This window comes from Perognathus longimembris, chromosome 17, assembly GCF_023159225.1.
Source record: "Perognathus longimembris pacificus isolate PPM17 chromosome 17, ASM2315922v1, whole genome shotgun sequence".
Lineage (NCBI taxonomy): Eukaryota > Metazoa > Chordata > Mammalia > Rodentia > Heteromyidae > Perognathus > Perognathus longimembris.
Window position 1 is genome coordinate 45,636,533 of NC_063177.1, and position 18,033 is coordinate 45,654,565.

General features: G+C 40.4%; 1 protein-coding gene across 6 annotated transcripts in view; it reads left to right on the forward strand.

Annotated features, from left to right (window-relative positions):
- The window catches only part of Helz (helicase with zinc finger), a 146,815-nt gene that overhangs the window by 85,720 nt on the left and 43,062 nt on the right, over positions 1–18,033 (forward strand). For all 6 annotated transcript variants that reach the window (XM_048366932.1, XM_048366935.1, XM_048366933.1 and 3 more), the window contains 6 exons: positions 344–522; positions 5,985–6,103; positions 8,405–8,550; positions 10,428–10,575; positions 15,146–15,329; positions 16,750–16,978. In XM_048366932.1, the coding sequence (XP_048222889.1) occupies positions 344–522; positions 5,985–6,103; positions 8,405–8,550; positions 10,428–10,575; positions 15,146–15,329; positions 16,750–16,978 (1,005 nt within the window). The remainder of the gene's footprint in view (positions 1–343; positions 523–5,984; positions 6,104–8,404; positions 8,551–10,427; positions 10,576–15,145; positions 15,330–16,749; positions 16,979–18,033) is intronic.

The window sequence follows — 18,033 nt, forward strand, 5'->3', positions numbered from 1 at the left end:
ATTGGTATGATGTATATCTACTTTTCCCCTGTTGTTGGGGATTGTGCCTAGGGTCTTACACATGCTAGGCAAGTGTTGTACCATGGAGCTACATTGTCAGCCAAAATCTTTAACTATGAGTTTAATTGTTATTTGTCACTATTTTCGGAATTTGAAAAATATTAGATGGTTTTGATTGACCTTATTAATACTGTCTACCATAACTATCACAAAAATGAAAGTATAAAGTCTTTAAGTATTTTTACAGTCAGTACTGCTAGAGTATTTGCTAAATTTTCAATAAAACAGATACTATGGAGATATTATTAAATGTAAATCAGAAATGTTACCTTTTTTTTTGCAGGGTATATTTCCGAAATCGCTGGGTAAAGACTGTCCACCCAGTTGTGCATCAGTACTGTTTGATCTCCAGCGCACATTCCACCTTTCAGATGCCCCAGAAAGAAGATATTCTTAACCATCGAGTGGTGGTGGTGACATTGAACACTTCCCAGTACCTCTGTCAGCTGGACCTTGAACCTGGTATGCCCACTCCAGACACAGAACCTGTGTCTTACAAGCTTATGCATTCAGTTTAGATATTGGCAAATGATAGCCCATATCTGGCTTGATGCCAGTTGTCAGTTGGTTTTTTTGTTTTGTTTTGTGGTATTGGGGTTTGAATTCAGGGCCTTATACTTGCCTGCCTGGTACTCTACCACCTGAGCCATGCCTCCAGCCTTGCTTTTTTGCTGGTTGCTTTGGAGATGGAATCTGGTGAACTTTCTGGCAGAGTTAGCTATAAACATCTGTCTTCCACATCTCAGCCTTCTGAGTAGCTAGGATTTCAAGCATGAGCCACTAGCACCTGGCATGATTGATTCTGTAAAGAAAGTTTTACTGGATGGCACATGGCTATCCATGCTCATCTCTTTACATATTTCTTGTCTATAGCTTTCTTGTGCTGCAGTTAAGTAATTACAGCCGAGGCCATCTGGCCTGTAAGGTTTAAAATATGCACTGGGTGGCCTTTCACTGGGAAGAATTTGCCAGCCCTAGTATAAACACTTTCTGACTGCTGATTCACTTTTCTCTGAAAGCTAAGCAGTGGTTCTTTATTAAGATCTGTGAAGAATTCAAATTTAGGCAGTGTTGCTTTTTACAATCTTCTCAACTTTTTGTCTTAAATTGCTTTTGTATTATATAGTGTAGAAACAATTATGTAAGTTTTTTTTTTTGTATGTGTGTGTAACCTGAAGATTGATCAATCTAACTTAAATGCAAGTATAAGATAAGAGTTCTGGTAAATACGTAGAGCTTAACCATGGAAAAGTAGTATCCCTTTGAACTAGACACTAGAACGAAACTCATTTGCTACTCCCATGTTATACTTGTCAATATCACTCAATGTCCTTTTTACTGTCTCCTTTGGAATCAGATCCTTTTGAACACCCAAGTCCCTGTTCTCTTCACCATATTTTCTTGGCACCTGGCCCAGGATATACATACCTGGAGGCTCCTGATAAACTTCTGTTTATCTTAAAGGAAAAAGTGGTAGCCAACTTTTTTTTTTCTTTTTCTTTTTATTGAAGGGAGATGTAATTTTAGAAAATATGCAAATAGCTGAGATGTGTCTGGTGAATAAGGTAGTTGATCAGCCTGGGTAATCCATTATGGGTTAAAAAAAAATAAGAAAAAGAGACGTGCCTCCAATGTAATGAGACCTGTTTTCTTGTGCATGCAGCTCATAGCTGGCTGGTGAGGGCAGTTACAAAGCAGAGGTTCAGAAATGTTTTGAACTGTGGCAGCATTATTGGAATGAGTTATATTTCATCCCAAGTGACTTCTTTGACTGGAACAACACTATATGAAATGTAAATTTTGGTATGTCCATTTAACAATCAGTCTCATTACTTTATGATTATATTATGCATACTTGCCACATGGGTTAAAAATTTCAGCCACCTAAACTAGGATCATTTGTAAGAAAGAAAGAATGGCTTTAAAGAGATTGAGTGTTGATTGAATCATAACTTTTTGGAAGTCAGTTAGGTCTTTAGTCTTGAACGTTGTTTATATTTTATTTCATTTAATTCTTATAGGAACCATATAAAGGCTTATTTTATAGACAGGAAAATCAAGGCTCAAGCTAAGTCAGTTTGATAAATTCAAGTTGCTTTTGCAAGCTTTAGTAGTAGTCAACAATTTTGTGATTATGCAGTTCCTGATAGACACCTACCTCCATTTAATTAAAGTCTTACCTAATGAAAACAGTATTTTTCATTAGTCTCAGTTTTTCTAATTTGATCCCATGTTTATATAGTCATTTTTCTTAATCTTTTAGAACAAACATGAGCCAGGAAATTGTAATCCTAGCTCTCAGGAGGCTGAGGCAAGAGGATTGAATTTGAGACTAGCCTGGGCTACATAGTGAGATCCTGTCTCAAAACAAAATAAGCCAAAAGCAGACCTTCTGTTCAATGGGAAGAAAAACACGTGATTATGTCTTGCTTATGCCAAGTGATATAGATGAGTCAGTGCTGCCTGTGCTGTCACTTACCCACAGCCATTTATTTACCGGGTGGTTGTGATTGGTACTACTGCTAGCCTGGAAGGCGTAGAAAGTTCCCAACCTAAAGATTATTTTCATTAGAACATTTTACAGACAGGTTAAACTCTTCTTTTTCTTCTTTTTTTAGTGCTGGTCCTGGGGCTTGAGCTCAGGGCCTAGCACTTTCCCTGAGCATTTTTGCTCAAGGGTAACGCTCTATCACTTGTGCCACAACTCCACTCCAGCTTTTTGTAGTAGTTAATTAGAGATAAGAGTCTCTTGGATTTGTCTGCCTGGGCTGGCTTCAAACTGCAGTCCTTAGATCTCAACCTCTTTAAGTAGCAAAGACTACAGATGTGAGCCACTGGTGGTGCCTGGCAGGTTGAATTCTCAATAGCAGGGACATAGGAATCAAAATAGAAATTAGGGGGCTGGGAATATGGTCTAGTGGGCAAGAGTGCTTGCCTTGTATACATGAAGCCCTGGGTTTGATTCCTCAGCACCAGCTACATAAAAAAAGGCCAGAAGGCTGGGGATATGGCCTAGTGGCAAGAGTGCTTGCCTTGTATACATGAGGCCCTGGGTTCAATTCCCCAGCACCACATATACAGAAAACAGCCAGCAGTGGCGCTGTGGCTCAAGTGGCAGAGTGCTAGCCTTGAGCAAAAAAGAAGCCAGGGACAGTGCTCAGGCCCTGAGTCCAAGCCCCAGGACTGGCAAAAAAAAAGAAAAAAAAGAAAAAGAAAAAAGGCCAGAAGTGGTACTGTGGCTCAAGTGATAGAGTGCTAGCCTTGAGCAAAAAGAAGCCAGGGACAGTGCTCAGGCCCTGACTGAGTTCAAGCCCCAGGACTGCCCCCCCCCCCCAAAAAAAAAAAGACATCAGTATGCCAGTGACCTATAGTGAGTTTTTGTACTTTCACTCTGTGATCTCTGCTATGATAATAAAATGAGGTCCACTTTGCTACCTGGGGAGTTGGCATTGTGGTGATGGGGCTTTTCCTTTGTCACCTTTTCCTCTCCAAGGGGCTAAAGGGACTTTTCCTTCCTTCTGTACATACTGTTGTGCCCTGGCATGTGCATGACAACGGCCCAATAATGGACGTTTCCTCCTATTGGATTTATGTCTGGGGGTCAGTTGATATAAAACAGTTTTGACATTTGGTAACAGTCACTATTTCTGCAATGATTACAAGAACAATAACAAAATATGATGATTAAAAAAGACCCACAGTAGGATCTTAGACTGGAAAAACTTATGTATATTGTTGTCCAACTTATAATGAGTTTTCATTAACAAATCATATATAATGGCTGTTCTTTGATTATAATGGAATTGGAAGTTCATACTGCCTGGTAAGGCTGTAACCATGAGAAAATCACAAGAGATTATATTACTTATTTGGTATAGTGATGCTGGTGGAAACAAATGTACTATGCTCCAGTTAGGGATGTGCTGTACATAATTCTATAATGGGGGCTGGGGATTTGGCCTAGTGGCAAGAGTGCTTGCCTCGTATACATGAGGCCCTGGGTTCAATTCCCCAGTACCACATATACAGAAAACGGCCAGAAGTGGCGCTGTGGCTCAAGTGGCAGAGTGCTATCCTTGAGCAAAAAGAAGCCAGGGACAGTGCTCAGGCCCTGAGTCCAAGCCCCAGGACTGGCAAACAAGCACACAATTCTATGATGATGACAAAAGATTGTGTTCCAGGCCTATGTATTTACTGTACTATTGTATTTGTGTGTGTATGAGTGAGTGATGTGAGGCTTCACTCTGTTGTGTAGGCTGGCTTTGAACTTTTTCTTCTCAGTTTTCTGAGTGGCTGGGACTACAGGCACATGACACAGAAGTTTGTTATAAAGCAGTGTCCCATTGATTGTTTTCCCTAGAATACCACACCCTATGTTGACATGTTCTCTGGATTGTGTCATTTCCTTTTGTTCATTGTGGTTCTATCAGCGATAGGCTCTTGCCCTCTCTCTGGCGCGCGCGCGCACACACACACACAGTCTGTATGTCATTTATATTTGTGTAAGTACACTGTCTCTGATGTTCGTACATTCCTTGGGATATATCTGTATGAAGAGACATCTGGCTGTGTGTGAAAAATCAACTTAAATTAGTGGATTTGCAAATAAGAACCCTTTGTTGTCAGTCCAAGTTAGGTTATAACTGTTTCCTTTTATTAGATACTGGATATGATTTTCTTTAATGTCTAGTGTACATGCTTACAGTAAAGTTACTTATGAGCAACTATTATTGTACTTTTGGTATTTTGACAAACTGTGAAAAAGCTCTGAGGTGGTTAATGTATAATTCTTCTTTTGGTGAAAAGCCACTATCTTGTACTTTTTCTTGTGGTGTAAAGGACTGAATTCATGGCTTTGCTCTCTTCTACGTGAGCCATAGCCCCAAACCTTTTCGCTTTGCATTAGTTTTCAGATACGGTCTCACAGTTTGGACTAGGAAAGCAGGGATAGCCTTACCATTGCCTCCCATGTAGCTAGCATCACCGATGTGTACCACCATACCTGGTTTGTTTATTGAAATGGAGTCTCATTAACTTTTTGCCAGAGCTGGCCTTGATCCATGATCCTCTCCATCCTTACCTCTTAACAAGCTAGGATTACAGTTGTGAGCCACCATGACTGTCTATTCTTCACCTTGAAAACCTTTTCTTAGCTGGGCACTAGTGGCTCATGCCGGTAATCCTAGTAGCTTCTTGGAAAATGGAGAATAGAAGGATCATGTTTTAAGGCCAACTTGGGCAGAAAAGTTCATGAGACTGTCTCACAAATTGCCAACAAAAAAACAAGAGGAATGGCTTAAGTGGTAAAAATACCAGTCTAGCTGGCAGGTGTGGTCCCTGAATTCAAATCCCGGTAATCCTTCCTTTCTACCATATTCTTATCTTTGTTTGTTTGTTCGCTTGTTTGTTTGTTTTTTGTCTGTTTTGGGGCTTGGACTCAGGGCCTGGGCACTGTCGTTGAGCTTTTGTGCTTAAGGCTTGCACTCTACCACTTTGAGCCATAGTTCCACTTCGGATTTTCTGGTGTTTTAGAGATAAGAGTCTCATGGACTTTCCTGCCCAGGCTGGCTTCAAACCATGATTCCCAGATCTCAGCCTTCTGAGTAGCTAGTATTATAGGTGTGACCCACTGGTGCTTAGCTCCTAGTCTTTTGTATATGTACTGATGTAGCTGTTGGCCTTTGAATGGTTAGTATTAGATGCATTTACATAATCTGTTAAGTCAAATAGCTATTTATGTGAACAACTATTTTTTAATGATGACTTATATTGATGATTATCTAATGGAGAACAGGCCTTAAAAGTACTTACTAGATAACTCTTAGATTAACAAAGGTAAAGTCTTTTCTTAGTAGACTCAAGACCAATGCCTGCCATTTTTGCTGCTGTAATACATCTCACTGTCTTTCCACTGTTCTTTGTAGGGTTCTTTACACACATTCTGTTAGATGAAGCCGCCCAGGCCATGGAGTGTGAAACCATTATGCCTCTAGCATTAGCAGCTAAAAACACTCGGATTGTTTTGGCTGGTGATCACATGCAGGTAAGTGCCCTGCCAGACATGGTCTGTTTCCTAAAACATCCTGTTGTTATTGGGATACCAGAGTAGAAGCTGACTTTTGGGGTCTCCAGAGCCTGGTTGGGTCATGCATCCCACATGAAAACAGCTGGAGGAATTTATATGAAACGGGAAAGGAGGGTTAAGTGTAGCACATTGGCAAGGTCAGTCTCCAGGCAGCCTTTGTCCTATCAGTAGCAGTCTTGAGATTACAAGGGGAAACAGTCTTCTTGTCTAGGAAGTGGCACTCTCCATTTGGACTTGGTGGTCTGAAGGGCAGCTTTCATTTACTTCACATGATGCTCATGTCAGCCTGGGATCTGAAAGGGGGCAGCAGTCTCCCTTTGCTTTGCTGGATTTTTTTTTGGCCATTCCTGGGCCTTGGACTCAGGGCCTGAGCACTGTCCCTGGCTTCTTTTTGCTCAAGGCTAGCACTGGCACTTGAGCAACAGCGCCACTTCTGGTCTTTTTTTTTTTTTTTTTTTAATATATGTGGTGCTGAGGAATCAAACCTAAGGCTTCATGTATACAAGGCAAGCACTCTTGCCACTAGGCCATATCACAGCCTGCTTTCTTTTTTTTCCCCTTTTTTTCTTTTTAAAAAATCTATCAGAGTACAGGTGAAACTAAGAGAAGGTCAGGGCACAGAGAGACAAAATGGGACCTCCTATTGCTATGAAATTGTGCTATGTGTTACAGCTTAAATGTTGTATTTCTGTACTAATGGTGGAAAAATGTTATTTCTGGAGAAAAATGACTTCCACTACATTGTTTTTTTTCATTGTTTGGATAGATGAGGACTGACAAGACTCTTAGACCAGATCAGGTTATTAACTTGAAGATTATTTTTTTATAGCATGAATATCCAACTCTTACTTTTTTTCCCCACCTCTTTATTTCCATTTGGTACTCAGGATTGAACCAAGGCTTTATACATGTTAGGCAGGGGCTCTCTTCCTCTAAGCATTTCCTGCCCCCCCCCTTACTTTTCCTTTTTGGGGGGGGGCATGTTGGGGATTGAACTAGGGCTTCCACTTGCTAGGCAGGTGCTCTATTACTTTTCCATGACCCATCTTACTTTTTCTTAGAGAATAAAATTTAAATTACCCTTTCTACAAGTCTCCAGTTCTGCCTTTAAAATTGTTTTCATGAAGGGTTAATTTTTAGATGTCTAGGAAACAAAGAACTTAATTAAAAATTACAGTCAGAATTTCAAAGACTAGTTAGATTTCATGTTACTTAAACACCTATGTTTAAGAAAGAGAAACACAGATTTTCTTTTAAGGCATCTATTTTACAGAGTGACAATTTAGACTTCTTTTTCTTCTGCCACAGTTGATTAAGATTGCACCTACAACCTGTCAAGACAGCTAGGAAAGAAGAGAATGTAAATTAACAAATTCTGCTTTTGTTCCTTCGCCTAAAGTAGCTTAATTTGTTCTTTTGCAGTTAAAGGTATAATCTAGAATGGCTCTTTATACTTTATGAGACCTAGAAGGTTATTTTATTTATTCAAAATAATTGCTTAGGGTCAGGAGTGGGGGTGCCTGCCTGTATTCCATGCAGTGTGAAAGGCAGAGATAGGGCCATTGAGGTTTGAGACCAATCTGGGCAAAAAAAGTGAGAACCCATCTCAAAGAAACAACCCAAGCATAGAGTGAGGTTCACACCTATATAATCCTATCTATCTGGGAAGCAGAGATAGGAGAATTATAATCAGAGGCAAAAGGGAGACCCTGTCTAAAAAACAAGCTTTAAAACAGCCAAGAGGGCTAATGGTGATAGAGCACTGGATCTCTGAGTTCAAATCTTTTTGTTGTTGTTGTTGTTGTGGGACTTGAGCTCTGGGCCTGGGCACTGTCTCTGCGCCCTTCAGCTCAAGGTTAGCATTCTACCACTTGAGAGCCACATCGCCATTTCCGTTATTTTTTTTGGTGGCTTTGAATTGTGATCCTCAGATCTTAGCCTCCTGAGTAGCTAGGAATATAGGCGTCAGCTACCGGTACTCGGCTCCTGAGTTCAAATCTTAATACTTCAAAAAAATACCATCATAGTCCATATGTCCTATGAGCTCATTATTTTTGCTCATTTATTCATTCATATTTTTGAGGCAGTCTTGTGTCACCCCCGCTGGCCTGGAACTTCTGCTACTCTCTGCCTTTGGAGTACTGGGATTATCATTGTGTACCACCACATGTAGACTGAGCTCCTTATTTTAAATGATTGATTTGGGTGAAATGAGCTTCATATGTAGTTAAATTTTCTCTGTTTGTTTGTCTGTTACAGCTCAGTCCTTTTGTTTACAGCGAGTTTGCCAGGGAGAGAAACCTTCATGTTTCATTACTTGATCGCCTCTATGAGCATTATCCTGCCGAGTTTCCGTGTAGGATCCTCCTGTGTGAGAACTACCGCTCCCATGAAGCTATCATCAAGTAGGTGTGACTGACTGCCCTCTGATTCACACTCCCCGTGGTCTCTGGGAGGGGACTCAAAGCACCAGGTGACTAGGGACTGGCTATTTCCAACAAATAATGTGACGTCCCTAGTGTTGCAAATGCATAATTTTACGATTTTAAAAGAACACTTTTAAAGTTATGCTTTTTTCCCCCTCACAAATTAAGGCACTGAATATTTTTCTGTGGGTAAAGGTATAATCTATATGCTGTAATTGAAGTATATCAACAAACTTTATAATGGGTTATCAGCTTTGTGGCTGTGTTATACAATGAATCTATTTTAAAAGACTGAAAGGAAGGGAGAAAGAGAAGCCGTGACACTTATTAATGAGTTTTTTGAAGACTTCTATTAAATCTAGCATGCATCTTTAAAAAGCAGCATCTCTTAAGTGACAGCTCAAGATAATCCTAGTGGAACACAGCCTGTTCAGCATCCACTTGTAAAAAACAGATCTTTGTTGGCACTCCAGAGGCCTCATTTGCTCCTTTCCGTTTATTAATCCCATCAGAAACTTAAACTTTTAAAAGCTTAATATAATTTAGCAATATCGATCATGTCAGCCATATGGAACCATTTTTAGGTATTACTGAAAGCAATTGAACAGATAAAACATTACTAGAGTCTCAATATGTGATCCATCATTTATGGTTCCCAGGCATTTGCTGTAACCTAGATGGCATCTTCTTCAGTAAAGTGCCTTCTTGTTACAGTGGGAGACTTGAATGTCCTGCAGCCCTGTACTGTTTCAGTGTCCATGCATGGTCGGTGTCACTGTGATGGGCACATTCTGAGAGAGTGTCATTAGGAGCTTTGTCATCATGGGAAGAGCCTGGAGTGCACGTATGCAAATCTAAACAGTAGATCAATCAGTTGTTTTTACTTTTTCTTCAGTCCTGAGGCTTGGGACTCAGGACCTGAGCACGGTCCCTGGCTTCTTTTTGCTCAAGGCTAGCACTGTATCTCTTGAGCCACACCACCACTTCTGGTCTTCTTGTTTATGTGGTGCTGAGGAACTGAACCCAGGGCTTTATGCATACCAGGCAAGCACACTTACCATTAAGCCACATTCCCAGCCCTTGTCTTGACTTTTTCATGTATTCAGAGATGTAGTGCTCCTGATATAGCACAGCAGTACTGCTTTGCAGTCAGTATACTGTTCTATAAGTGTAGGAAGGAGTATGGATGATAGAACAATGATAAAATATAATCAGCACAGAAAGAGTAACAGTTATTAATTGTCATCATCAAGTATGATATACTGTTCATAATTATATGGACTCTACTTCTATACAACTGCCTACAGTAAGTTTTACCCCAGCATCACCATAAGGAAGTACTGTAATGCCAAGGTGTTGTGATAAGAACACTGTCAGATATCCAAAAAGTTATCAGGTGGTACACTAGTGGAGAAGTATGTAGTAACTGGAAAAACATACTGGGTAGCAAATTTTCTCAAAGAGCAAAAATCTCAACCGCTATTGAACTGTGCCATTCCTTTCTTTTCTTTCTATATTTTGGCTTCCTGTTTTATCAAAATCAATCCATTTAACAGGGATATTCCAGGAGCCCTTGTGTTTGTTATTGCTATCATTATTTTGCGAGAAATTATTGTATATGTTTTCTGTGCTTGGCGCTATGGGTATAGCTCAGTGATAATGCATGTGCCTAAGTGTACAAGGTGTTGGGTTCTATTTTCAGCACAAGAAAACCAACCAAAACTTCTGTAATAAGTATTTCATCTTTGGGCAAAAATTAATCATAAATGTGAAGCAGTGTTACTAGAATTAGTGACTGTGTGTATGTTGAGATTAATTTTGGTGATAGATTTCTTTTTCCTCTTCTTTCTGTGCAGTTATACCTCTGAGCTCTTCTATGAGGGTAAGCTGATGGCCAGTGGAAAACAACCAGCACATAAGGATTTTTATCCACTAACCTTCTTCACAGCACGAGGAGAAGATGTACAAGAAAAAAACAGCACAGCTTTTTATAATAACGCAGAGGTACCTTAGTTCTTTGTATAAATTGTTATTGCTTTCCCAATCACAGTCATTCAAAATTTTGCATTGACAATATATTGTATTGGTTTAATTTATAAGGAAGTAGTATGTAAAGTTATATATTTTCTTATATCTGGCTTATAGATGAATATCCTACAGGAAATAAACTGATTTGCTTCTTGTCTCAATGATAAAACGAAATACAAGATTTTATTTTAAAAGATGCCAATATCCTCTTAGAGATTATTATTGGTATAGACATCTGATCTAGACTAGTTAAATTTTACAGTACATAATCAAAGGAAGTATTTTTTTTTTTTTATGAGTAAGACTTGAACTACAGAATCTTATATGCTCCAGAGAACCTGTGATCTGGATGATCACACAACAAGTGATGATCTCTACCATCGTGTGCTCCAGCTGACATCACTCTCTTCCAATTCCTGGCTTTTGGAAAGAATGTGGGGGATGAGTCATATCAGGTAGCCATCAGAAGTCACGGTGGCCTTTAGGGGCCAGCAGGCCAGAAGCTCCATGGTCAAGGTTCTGGCTTTCATTAAGGACATGAGGAAACTCAGAGGAGGCTGGAGTTCATGGTTATCTTTAGGGAACTGTTTCCTGTTCTCTGATCTCTGCTGTCCCCATGCATTTTGTTTACAAAGAAATGACTTCTATTATATAATAATAACTCTTTCCCTTTAAAAATTGATCAGAGGGCTTTGGTTACAAGTCAGTACAAGGAAACTATCCTTACCGCTTGAGAAAATCCTAGCCCATGGCCAAGAAACTTGACATTTTCATTAGTCTGTGCCATTTAATTTTAGGAAAAGGAAACTTTCCTTTAACTACTTGAAATATTGGAAATGACTCCTGGGATCTCTTTTGTTGTTTTAGTACTCAGGTTGGAAACCACTGGCCTGAAAATTAGCCTGGTGCAGGGGGTGGGAGTGCTGACAGAGGGGCAAAACAGACTTCAAATTCAGAAAGCTTGGTGGTCCTACTGTGGCACTAGGATCACAGCTGGGTCCTAATTAACACTGATCTTGAGGAAGAATTGATGTGTGCCAGAGGCTGTTTCTCAACCTGGATTACTTGTTCCTTCACAGTGAGCTGTTTTCCAGGAAACTTGTGTTCTATAGGATGTATAAAGCCCATCTTCCTGGACTTTCATTCTGACTCAAAAAAATTTTTAGACACATTAAAAAAAAAAGTGTCTAAAACACAAAGGCCAGCCAGGGATGGTGGTACGCATTGATAATCCTTGCACTCAGGAGGCAGAGGAAGGAGAATTGTGAGTTTGAGGCCAGCCTGGGCCACATAATTAAGATTGTCCCCCCAAAAAGGTAGGCATGTAACTTTAGAGGAATTTCACGTTTCTTTGAACTCCACCAGAGCACAGTTTCTCACATTTCTTAGGTCCCATGAGTCACTACAACCTCCAAATTTATGGCCCATTGTCCTAGGAGCTCTTTATACAGAAGGTAAAAGCTGACTGAAGCTGGATACCAGTCTAGGCATATTTGGAGAGTAAAATGTTTATAGACTACCTTTTTTCTTTTTGGCCAGTCCTGGAGCTTGGACTCAGGGCCTGAGCACTGTCCTTGGCTTCTTTTTGCTCAAGGCTAGCACTCTACCACTTGAGCCACAGTACCACTTCTGGCCTTTTCTGACCTTTTATGGTGCTGAGGAATCAAACCCAGGCTTCATGCATGCTAGGCAAGCACTCTATTGCTAAGCCACATTCCCAGCCCCAGCTTTTTTTTAAACCAGTCCTGGGGCTTGAATTCAGGGTAGAGGCACTGTCCCTGAACTTCAAGACTAGCACTCCACTACTTGAGCCCACTTTTGGCCTTTTCTGAGTAGTTTATTGGAGGTAAGAGTCTGACAGACTTTCTTGCCTGGGCTGGCTTTGAACCGCAGCCTTCAGATCTCAGTCTCCCAAGTAGCTAGGATTATAGGTGTGAGCTACCAGTGCTTAGCTTTCTCAGGTTTTGTTTACCTTTATTTTGGTTTCTTGTTTGCACCCAAGACCTTGCACTTGCTAGGCAGTTACTCAACCATTTGAGCCGTATTCTCAGCTCTAGGTATTTTTTAAGCTCTGTTTTTCTTCTCTCTTTCTGGTTCTTATCCTTAAATGTATGTTAGTGAGCTTAATGCTAATTTTTCTTATTATTTTTCTTCCAATTCTTCAACTTATATAACCTCTGTCTTTATATTTGTTTATTTTTCTGTCAGCTCAGATCTACTGTTGAGTCTTAGAGCAGGCATGTGGGGTGTGTGTGTGTGTGTGTGTGTGTGTGCATGCGTGCGCATAAGCGTGCGCAGGCGTGCACTCTCGCACGCATGCACTCATGCATACATTTGCATGTGTCTGCAGTCTTATCTGCTGCTACTACCTAGTGTGGATCTTGTGCAGTTGAGACCAGGGGAAGGTTGGGATCTGCTGTTCCTAGGAAGCTCAGAACTGTCATCTGTCTACCAAACCCGTCAGATCAGTTGTCCTGCAACACAAAATTGGGAAGGAAAAGGGGGTCACATTCTACCCACTGACCCCCAGATCTTTGTGTGGCATGAGATGGGGTAGGGAAAGGCCTGTCCATCTACTGTAACCTGATCAGTATAGGCTTTTTGCAGCACAGAGCTCCAGATCCTATGATCTGCCAATGTTTAGCAACTATAGGAACCACCTGGAATACCTCACCCCGGGATGCTGGGGGAGAAGGGAATTTGTCAGAGGGAAAATGGCCACTGCAATAGTTTTGTGAAGATAGAGGTGAGTGATGGAAGCAGTTCCTAGGTAAAAGCCTCACCTCCCACTTTCCATACTTAGATGCTGGAAAATTCCTTGAATAAATGCTTCCTACGTTCTTTCATCCGTCTCCAAAGTCTACTAATTTTGACCAAATGGTCAGAGAGAGAGAGAGAGAGAGACTTCCCCCAGGCCTCTCATAACCGCTGTACTGAATCTATAGTTTTATGTTGACTGGAATGCAAGTTTCTTTTACCCCTTATATAACCATAGGGGTAAATGGAGATGCTTTTTTCTTGTTCTTTATTGCAGTAGACTGAGCTGCATCTTTCTCATTTCTTGTACTGAGAATATTGATGAGTGGTTAGTCTAGTTTGCTCTTCAGCATCCTTTAGCATCCTCTGATGAACTTGCTCTTATGTCATTATATCACTAGGACAACTATAGTCTTATCTCTGTCATTCATTGAGTTTGTATCTAGGAATTGGAATAGCTTCTTACCAGCAGTTCTCAAGACCTTGAAAAAATAATAACTGTCAAAATTTATTAAGAATATTTAACATTGTAAGCTCCAATAATTGTCACTAATAACAGTAAATAATGTACTTAAAAGACATCTTTTAAGCTTTCTCCTGTATGTCCCTAGTCTTGTCTTTCTCTGACATAAGCTTGCTGTATGTATAATTTGAAAACAGTCCTAATTAGTTATAAATATATTATAAATATAAATAAAATTAGAATTATTTTCTATATAGACAGCAATTTCCTAGGCAAAGTACATGTTTTAATTTTTTTTTTAATTTTAGAATATGTTTTATTAATCTTAGTAGCTCCTACTTTGCCAAACACTGAAACTGTGTGGTCAATTCATTGAGTTAAAATAGGTTGAACTGGGCTAGGTGTATGGCTCAAGAGGTAGAGCTAGGCTTGCTTTAGTATGCATGGACTCTCGTTTTTATCCCAGTACCATCCAAAGGAACAAAACAGAGCAAACTACTCTAAAATCACTATCATAAATCTAATAAGCAAGATCCAAAAAATTGAATTATGTAAATTGTGATGTTCCTTTGTTCCAAAGGTAATGAGATGGGTTGTATTTGTGCCTCAGGAAGGCAGTGAATTTTCTGGCTCTAATCTGATCAGAATTTGTCCTGCCCCACCTGGGTTTGGTGTCAACAGTTGTTAGTTGGTGTGCTGATTATGTCAATGCAAGAAGGCATGATGCTAGACCTGTCCTGCTGGGACTTGGGACTCAGTAATGCATGGCAGGGATCTTCTGCTTGGCTAGTCATCTGGAGAGAGTGGACAGAGAAGCACTGGAAGGTGGAGACTTGCTTCTCTCTCTACTTTCCTCTCTTTTCCTCCCTAGGCAGCCACTTAAACTGTCCCCTCCCCTTCCCCCTTTTTTTGTTGGCCAGTCCTGGGGCTTGAACTCAGGGCCTGAGCACTGTCCCTGGCTTCTTTTTGCTAAAGGCTAGCACTCTACTACTTGAGCCACAGCTCCACTTCTGCCTTTTTCTATATTTGTGGTTTGATTTGTGGAAATAGAACCCAGGGCTTCTGTACATGAGGCAAGCACTCTACCACTAAGGCCATAGTCCCACCCCTAAACTGTTTCCCTTTAAGAGGGAGACAGAAGAATGAGACCAGTTGCTAATTATATTAATATGTCTCTGTTTTTCTTTTTTTTTTTTCACTCTTTGCATTATTATACAATGTTACGATTTGAGAATTTATTTTTCTTTGTGTGTTCACATAAATAGTTCAGTTACCATATTCTTTGTCTAAATTCTGGTGATAACTTTATTGTGTGTTTGTTTAAAGGTATTTGAAGTGGTGGAACGTGTAGAAGAGTTAAGAAGGAAGTGGCCAGTAGCATGGGGGAAGTTGGATGATGGCAGTATTGGTGTGGTGACTCCATATGCTGATCAAGTGTTTAGGATACGAGCTGAGCTTCGAAAAAAGAGACTCTCTGATGTTAATGTGGAAAGAGTGCTTAATGTACAAGGTAAGTACTAATTAGGATAAATTAAGTTATTCAAATTCTTATATTTTAAAGAGTGTTCACTTTTGATTTTCAATTCTCTTAAAAAGATCTTAGGGTTTTATTTTCTTTTTAAACAGTCTAAAATACAGAATGAAAGTTAGGAATGAGTGAAAAAAATAGTATTGTTTGACTCAGAGAAGACTAGCAGGCTAACCTTAAAACTTCTTAAAAGATGTTTGGAGGGGCTGGGAATATTGCCTAGTGGTAAAGTGCTTGTCTCATATACATGAAGCCCTGGGTTTGATTCCTCAGCACCACATATATAGAAAAAGCCAGAAGTGGCGCTGTGGCTCAAGTGGCAGAGTGCTAGCCTTGAGCAAAAAGAAGCCAGGGGCAGTGCCCAGGCCCTGAGTTCAAGGCCCTGGACTGGCAAATAAAACCAAACAAAAAATGTTTGGAGACTTGTTATAGAACGAGAAGACCTATATATAAACTACTATAAGTAGAGCATAAGAAAAGAAGTTCTACTAATCAGCCTCCAGAGCATTTCCTTGGGGAATCAGCTGTATCTGCTATCTGCACAGGTTGGCTTGACCCTGCTTCAGGGAAGGGTCCTTTTGTTGGATGGAATCTGGGGCTATCTAATTGCAAAAGTTGGCAGAAACATTTGAAACCCTTTTTTGTTAGTGCAGTGTAATGTCTGTAATATAGAATTTCCTACTTCAGCCACGTGAAGTGCATTTGCACACACAAGTAGTCACATTCCTCAGAATTTCCTCCATCTTGCCACGTTGAAACTGTGTACCCCTTAGACTTTTCATTCTTCCTTCCCCAGCTTCTGGAAACCACCATTCTTCTTCTCTCTGAGCTTAACAGTTTTAGGTACTTATAAATGGAGTCATTGAGTACACATTAAGTATTTCTTACCTGAAGTGCTTGGGAAGTGTTTTAGTATTTCAGATCTCAGCTTTGCATTTCTTCTTTGGTGACTGGCTGATTTCACTGGCATCATGTCTTCAAGGTCATCTGCATTGTGGCATGTGTCAGAATTTCATGCCTTTTTAAGGCTGAGTAAGTCATTGCACATCTATTCATTCTGTGTATTCAGTAAATGTCCATAGACACCTAGGTCTCACCCCTAGTTATTGTAAACATTGCTGCTGTGCGTATGGATGTCCAAATCAAGACTTTGCTCTCTATGCCTCTGGGTAGATACCCAGAAAGGAGCCTTGTGGTAATGCTATGTGGACATAGTTGAGAGGCTATCCTGCCACACTGTTTTCCAAAGAGGTTGTATGATTTAACTTGCCTACCAACAGTGCAGAAGTACATCTTTGCCGATGAATGCTAAAGCAAGTACATTTTAAAAGTGCAATTCTGTTATTCTATCAGTGATTCAGAATGACAGCTTCACCTCTTTCCATTTTTTTCTTTTTTGTAGGAAAGCAATTTAGAGTTTTGTTTCTTAGCACAGTACGTACAAGACATACTTGTAAACATAAGCAGACACCAATTAAAAAGAAAGAGCAACTTTTGGAAGATTCCACAGAGGACTTGGATTATGGTTTTTTATCAAACTACAAGCTCCTCAACACTGCCATCACAAGGGCACAGTCCTTGGTCGCTGTGGTGGGCGATCCCATCGCTCTGTGCTCGATTGGGAGATGCAGGTACTGTGTGTTGTTCATTATGATAGTAACAGGGGAAATGTTATTTGTATCTTTAAGTATGTACTTATTTATATGATGTGATGACTGATCAAAATCAAGTATATTATTATTACCTGATATCCAGCAGTAACACAAAGGTCTATTCATAATATGCTTTTTTTTTTTTTTTTTGGCCAGTGCTGGGGCTTGAGCACTGTCCCTGAGCTTCTTTTGCACTAACACTTGGGTCACAGTGCCACTTCTGGCTTTTTGTATTTAGGTGGTACTGAGGAATCGAACCCAGGGCTTCGTGCTAGGCAAGCCCTCTACCACTAAGCCACATTCCCAGTCCAGTATGCATAATTTTGTAGTCAATCATTCAGAAATTACTTAGCTGATACTTCCTGAGTGCCTTCAATGTTCAAAGCAACTGGAGATAAACCAGTGAACAAAACAGACAAGAATCTTTATCCGGGACTGGGGATATAGCCTAGTGGCAAGAGTGCCTGCCTCGGATACACGAGGCCCTAGGTTCGATTCCCCAGCACCACATATACAGAAAACGGCCAGAAGCGGCGCTGTGGCTCAAGTGGCAGAGTGCTAGCCTTGAGCGGGAAGTAGCCAGGGACCGTGCTCAGGCCCTGAGTCCAAGGCCCAGGACTGGCCAAAAAAAAAAAAAAAAAGAATCTTTATCCGGGCTGGATAGGAGAGGTAGACAGATGATTAGCTAAATGAGAATCTTATATAAGAAGTCCATGCCATCTGTGTGTGTGTGTGTGTGTGTGTGTGTGTGTGTGTGTGTGTGATTGTGATTGTGATTGTCAAGGACAGTTAGGAGTGATAGCTGTGAGTTGGGCCAATGGTATGGTCAGAGATTGACTCTGGACTGGAGCTATGCTCTGGAGCTGGGGCTGCTCTGGGAAAAGGATCAGCTATTTGCAGGGTCCTGAACAGAGTGTGTGTGTGTTTTGAAGAGATTAAATTTTGTATTGTCTGCTGCCTCCTTTTTTCTCTTTATTGTGATATTAGTTTTTATTTTTGATGAGTTTCCCTCTGTAGTCATTTTCTCTATGGCT